Source organism: Echinops telfairi, unplaced genomic scaffold (genome assembly GCF_000313985.2).
Source record: "Echinops telfairi isolate 266 unplaced genomic scaffold, ASM31398v2 ScPeMD7_7468;HRSCAF=8506_0, whole genome shotgun sequence".
Lineage (NCBI taxonomy): Eukaryota > Metazoa > Chordata > Mammalia > Afrosoricida > Tenrecidae > Echinops > Echinops telfairi.
In genome coordinates, this window is record NW_022111369.1 from 41,537,440 (window position 1) to 41,543,647 (window position 6,208).

The following is a 6,208-nucleotide window of genomic DNA, read 5'->3' on the forward strand; positions in this document are numbered from 1 at the left end:
GCAACCCTTCTGTAAGGGGATGTCCAGTTGCCTACCGATGGGCTTTGGGTCTCCACTTGGCACCCCCCCTCATTTACAATGATATGATTTTTTTGTTCTTTGATGCCTGATACCTGAGCCTATCGACCTATAATCTATGGGGGTAAGGCAAATAATCAAGAATCAACAAGTAGACATACATGGAACAAGAGATCAAAGATGGCTGGCTCCCACTAACAGTACTATTACATATGGGCAGACTTGTTTTCTTTACATACTACATTTGGCCAAAGGGCTCCCCATCTGTGTGCCAGTCACTCCAGCAAGGCTGGTGGCCCTCTGTCCATTGGCAGCCGTATACTTTCCCTACAGCCTGGGCACAGGTCCTCCAAGTCACTTTGCTGACTGCATGGTGTCAGCATAAAGAGAAGAGATGCTTCCTTTTGGGGGTTCTTATTTCTCTTCCCCTCCCTCCACAGAAAGAAAGGACCCTGTCAGGGTTTCAGTAATGCGAAGGCTCGCAGCTGAGAGCTTAACCTCTGACAGCCTCTGGCTTCTGAAGGCCTTTCCTCAGATTCCTTCAAGTTTCCAGACAGACAGAAGCCATAATGGGGCTTGAACCACTGATTGCTGCAGAGTTAGCGTAGGTCATGAGCACTCCAGGCTAGGTGCACATGCACACGGGGAAGTACATACCAAGAGAAAGTAATGAGTAGTTCTGTGTGCCATCGACCTCCCACAAAGCAATCACATAAACTTATAAATTCTACTCATGGAAACAATTTTCACTGAAGTCCATTAAAAATTAAAGAAGATTTTCCCATTAAAAATTTTTTTAATTAGCTGCCAATGCTTGCTTTATTTATTTATTTATTCATGAACTTCGTTCAGAAGAGATTTGAGGCATCTTGCAAAAAAAATGCATGCAGTACAATGGTATTAAAACTGAAGATAAAACAATAAAGCAAAGGGAGCCATGGCAAAGGGTATCGATTTGTTGCACGAAGAGAAAGTGAACCATAATTAAACACGTGAACTTGGTACTGTTAAGAATGTGACCTAGTTAGCTCAAATCAGTGCAAATCCTTTTCTGTTAAACAGGGCACACAATACACAATACGCCACAGAGTCGTCTTCTCATTTTAACGTTTTAATAATAAAGAAGGTCACTTGAATTTGGGTTAACTTAAAATTTGCGGACCACCGCCCATCAGTGTGTTATACTGTGGCGACTTCTGTGTGGCTATGATGCTGACGATGACGTCCCTCCCTGGTATTTCACATCCCAGCAGAGTCACCACGGTGCACGGGTTCCAGTGAAGCTTCTGCCCTGAGACAGCGTAGAAAGGGAGGTCTGGTAATCCACTTCTAAAAACTGGCCAGTGGAAATGTACTGATCATAACAGAATGTTCAATTTGTGTGCTTTAAACACATCTGTCTTAGGGATTGATCGGCAGAGTAAGCCATTGTGTTTGCTGAAGCAGAAGGCCACTGAGCCAAAGAGAGACATCAGTGATACAGACAGGCAAAATACCCATTCTGATGGACTTAAACATGTGGGTGCTGAGGGGCGACATTGTCCGTGAGACTGCCATGAGTTGGGGGTGACTGGAAGGCAGCTACCTCAACTGATGTGGTAAAAGACAGTGGGAAAATGTGACCCTCTTTTTTTCTGGAATCTTCCATATGCATCTAATAACTTTGCTGTGCTATCACCACACCCCAGGGAGCCCTGCAGAAAACTGGGAATAAATTCTAGGTTCCATAGGAAAACACTGTCTGAGTTTTTAGCTTCTAAAATTATTAAGCAAATTAATTTCAGACTGTATGTCAGCAACTCAGCTGGGCCTTGACTCCTTCCAGCTCTCTTTCTGAAGAGAAGAAACATCACTGGTGCAGGGAGTGGAGTCACTGGAGTGGATCATTGTTCATGACTGATGTGGGCAGATTTCTCGGACTGGTCTCTGAGGTCCTTGAGGGTAGCAAATGCATTGTAAACTTCTGATGCTTCGCCATCGAAACAAACAAACAGAAAACCTAAAGCCCTTGCTGTCAAGTCAATTACGACTCATGGAGATGCCACCATGATACAGGAGAACCGAGCTCCCTAGGTTTTTGTTGGCTGTGTCACCAGGCCTTTGTTTCATGATGCTGCTCGGGGGTTTGAACTACCAACCTTTTGTTTAGTCAATGAGTGTAAACAATTGGTGCCAGTCAGAGAGCTTGACTGCCCACTAGACCTGTTAAATGCTACAACAACTGTTTATGCTTCTGTTCATTAACTGGCTATCTTAGGACACAGACACTTTGGAATACATAGATGTGGTGGGACCCTTGATTATGTCCTCAAAGAGTGTATATCCTAATGTTGAGTGACTGAAGCCACATGAATGGAACAATAAACAGTTCTTCCGATTGGGAATGCATGGCTTGCTTTACTATTTACAGATCACTTTTATTTCTGATTTGCGAATGACTTTCGCAAGCTAACCTCTTAATATCACACAGTTAAAAACATACAAAATCGGGAATTTTAAATCAGTCTGACTACAAGCTCAGTTATCTTTTACTAGACTATATTACCTTTCCTAACATACAAGACTAGCAAGTCTGCGTGGGCCTGCTTATTTGTTTTCTTCCGAATCCCGTGTGTGGACGTCACGAAAGTGAGAGGATCTGAAGAGCCGAGAAGAGCCGCCTCTCTTGCTCCCCAGTGAGAGTCAAACTGCAGACCTACCATGTGGCTGACACTGGTGAAGGGCGTGTTATCAGTGATGGTCTCAAAGGGAGACCGGGCCCCATTGCCGTCGGTGGGGGCGGCCACTTCCCAGCTGAACTGCACCGACGTCTGGTTGATGCCGGCCTCACTGCAGCGCTCCTTCATGACGGCGTATTTAGGGAAACGAGGGTCACAGGGGGTGACACACACCAGTGGGTAGCCTGGAGACGGGGACTTCTTGATCCCATCCTTGGTAACCTCTTCTACATGGTCATAGTCAGCAAGTGTGACGACCTGCAAAATGGCAATAAAGCTTCACTCCTGGTTGGGTGCCAAGAAGGGCAGGAAACATAAAAGGATCCCTTCGCGAGACATCTCTTAACTCCTAGGGATTCTTACATCTAATAGGGTGGATTCTTGCAAACTACCCAAAGTGCCTGGTAACAATCAAAACACGATAGTGCTGGAGTGGTGGAAACGATCCTACTACCGTGTGACCTAGAAGTGTGATTATCCCGTGAATCCGAGTCTCAGATCAGAGTTCCATCCCTCATTGTGGAACCTCCTGCTGTTTGCTTGTGCACCGAAACCAAAACTTGCCGGGGGAGAGAGCTGCTAGTTTACAGCTGCATTGAGTCATTCCTGGGACGTGCCGCATAACTGGCCAAATACATACAAACAAGGGAAGCGATTCCCTCTGAAATGAATTTCTTCCAGGGTCAAAGAAGAAACACGTTTTGAGATGATCCTTCTAATATTAGAGGCCCCCATCCCCACCCCACCCCCGATGGTGGGAGAGAATTTAGAAAGCTTATTCTCACTCTCTAATTATTATGGATCAAATTTCCCTTGGAAAAGTGTAGGTATTTTCCTAATTATGAACCTGTACAATATTTATTCACCCCTAAATTATGAAATATGGCATTACATACTAATAGATAAGGAAGTATATGTGTGAAGTAAGTGTGTAGAGCAATAGGTATGGGGTATTATAAACAACCAAACCAACCCACTGGGAATCAAGTTGATTCTGACTTATATTGACCCTATCTAGAGTTTCTAAGGCTATAAGTATTTATGAAAGCAGGGAGCCTCATCTTTTTCCTTTGGAGTGGCTAGTGGGTTTGAACCACTGACCGTTCCATGCGTAGTCCAATGCTTATCTGACAGTACCATTGGAGCTCTATTATGGGATCTTCTAAAACACAAACTGATGTTGTACTTTCAAAGCCTTTATAGACTAAGTTATCCACATGGCATGTTCATTGCTTTGAAACATACAAAAACATACAGCAACTTAAAAGTTTCTACATGCACAATTCAGTGACACTAGTTATAGTCTTTAACTTGTCGTCACCCTTTTTGGTATCTTTTCCCAAATTCTTTCACCCTCATCAACACAAACACTAAGCTTCTCATCTAACCTTTCAAGTTGCTGTTGTTGATTTTATCCCATATAGATCATTCTTAAAAAGAAAACATGCTAAAGGTATTCTTTTCTAACTAAACTACTGTTTGACTTAAACATTACTTCAAGAGAGTGATCAGGTTTAAAAACTCCCTCAAGGCAATAATATCACGGGGAAAGGGGGAGCGGTGTTACATAACTTGAATGGCACCAGAGAGTCTGGTTTCTCAACATGGCTTGGCTTCACTCCTCTGTCAGAACTGGGTTTCTCGCTCTTGACATTGTGAATCTTTCAGGGCAGGTAATTCTTTGTTGTGAGAACTGCCCTGTACATTACCGAGTATTTAGCAATGCTCTTGGATTTTACCCATTAGATGCACCTCCCCGGTGACAACCTAAAATACTTTCAGACATTTCCAGCTGTTTCTTGAGTGGGAGAGCAAGATCACCCTCGGTTGTGAACTCCTTTGTTAGGAGAACACGGCAGAAGAGCAATGAAAATCGTACGGCCGTCAAGTTCTCATCTACCGGTCACCAAAGCATAGAAGCAGCACATCCTTCAGATGAAGCAACTCACGATGGGCGGTGCTGGCAATATGAGGCTCCCTGCTGCCTCCTGGTCTAGAATCGTCACGGAGGCTGTGGTCACATCCCCGAGTACCGCTTCCACAGGGTCGTCCGGGCCAAGGACGAGGGAGAAAGACTCATGCCATTCCCGATCTTCATTGGACAGGATCTCAACTTTAAAAAATATATGATCCACGCCTTCAAGGGCAGAAAAAGAGAGAGCAAAGGTGCTCATGAGGTGACATACCCAAGGGAGTGCAGGTCAGCCTCCCCCTGCCCACTCCGACCGCACATTGAAATAAGCCCTTCCTTCCAGTACCTCTGTGAATGCAGGGCTGTTCATCACTTTCCTCTCTCTCCAGTGAGGACTCTGTTTTATAGACCAAATCCTACCTGGGGTAAAGGCTGAGAATTGAAGATTTACTATTCACCACCATAGGAGGATTAATGGCCCCTGCCTGACACTAGGTGGTGATAATAAAAATCTATGATCCAAAATACACTCCACCCTCGTTACGAGGTTTTTCGCCTAATTTTTTCTTCTCCCTTTATGCTTATGCGCAAGCTCCTGTGTGGCTGGGAGCACTGACATACACAGACACCTTTCCAAGCTGTCTCCTGGGGAACAAGAGCTCAAAGGCTCCCTGCCAGTGCAATCGCCGCAAAGAGGGAAATGGAGCACGTTAGCAGCCTGGGAGATGGAGGGCTGACGCCTTAGAAACTTCCTTCCTTTTCTGTGGAATGGTCCTTTGAAGGTTCAAATAACCTGCTTATAGTCACAGGTCTCCTTATTTGCTTCCTATGAGAAGCAAATAAGTTACTTCTAAGGCCTAGCTTTCCCTCACAGAGGCATACAAGTCGACGTGGATGAAGAGCCTCTACCTTCCCTGCACACAGCAGCTGACGTACAGGGGATGGAGCTGAAAGCCCTTTGAAGCTCTAGAAATGTGAGAGAGAGATGCAAAAGCTCTTTGCTCATTTCTGAAGCAAGTCACCCTCTCCCTCCATGTCCCAAGACATCCAGGCAAAGACCTGTTACCACCGTTGCCCACGTCAGGCTATGTTACTAACGGTGGCTGAACTTACCTCACCCTAGGGAGGCGACAGAAAGTTCCATGAACACACCCAGTATATCATTCATTTATATAGTGTCCACCCAAATTATGTGTTGGACTTCTAACCTCTACAGCTGTGGATGTCATCCAGTTTGGGAAAGGGGTTTTTGTTCTGCTAAGGAGGCCAATGTATTCACTGTTCTTGTTAGATGCTGCTCAGTCAGTTCTGCATCATAGTGGCCCAGCAGACAACACAGTGAAACATTGCCCAGTCCTGTGCCATCCCCAGAAAGACTGTGATGCCTTAGCCTGCCGTTGAGCCCGTGGCATTCCATCATGCTGAGTGTCTTCTTTGTTTTCACGACCCGCTCCGGTACCAAACATGATGCCCTTCCTCCAGGGACTGGCCTCTCCTGATACCATGTCCCAGTAAGGGAAACAAAGTCTCACCATTCTCACTTCAAAGAAGCATTTTGACT

At 45.2% G+C, this 6,208-nt stretch overlaps 1 protein-coding gene across 1 annotated transcript in view; it reads right to left on the reverse strand.

Moving 5' to 3' along the window:
* The window catches only part of FRAS1 (Fraser extracellular matrix complex subunit 1), a 593,853-nt gene that overhangs the window by 35,255 nt on the left and 552,390 nt on the right, over nucleotides 1-6,208 (reverse strand). The window contains exons 61-62 of the mRNA XM_013004822.2: nucleotides 4,685-4,872; nucleotides 2,718-2,993 (exon numbers count right to left, since the gene is read on the reverse strand). Coding sequence (XP_012860276.2) covers nucleotides 2,718-2,993; nucleotides 4,685-4,872 — 464 coding nt within the window. The remainder of the gene's footprint in view (nucleotides 1-2,717; nucleotides 2,994-4,684; nucleotides 4,873-6,208) is intronic.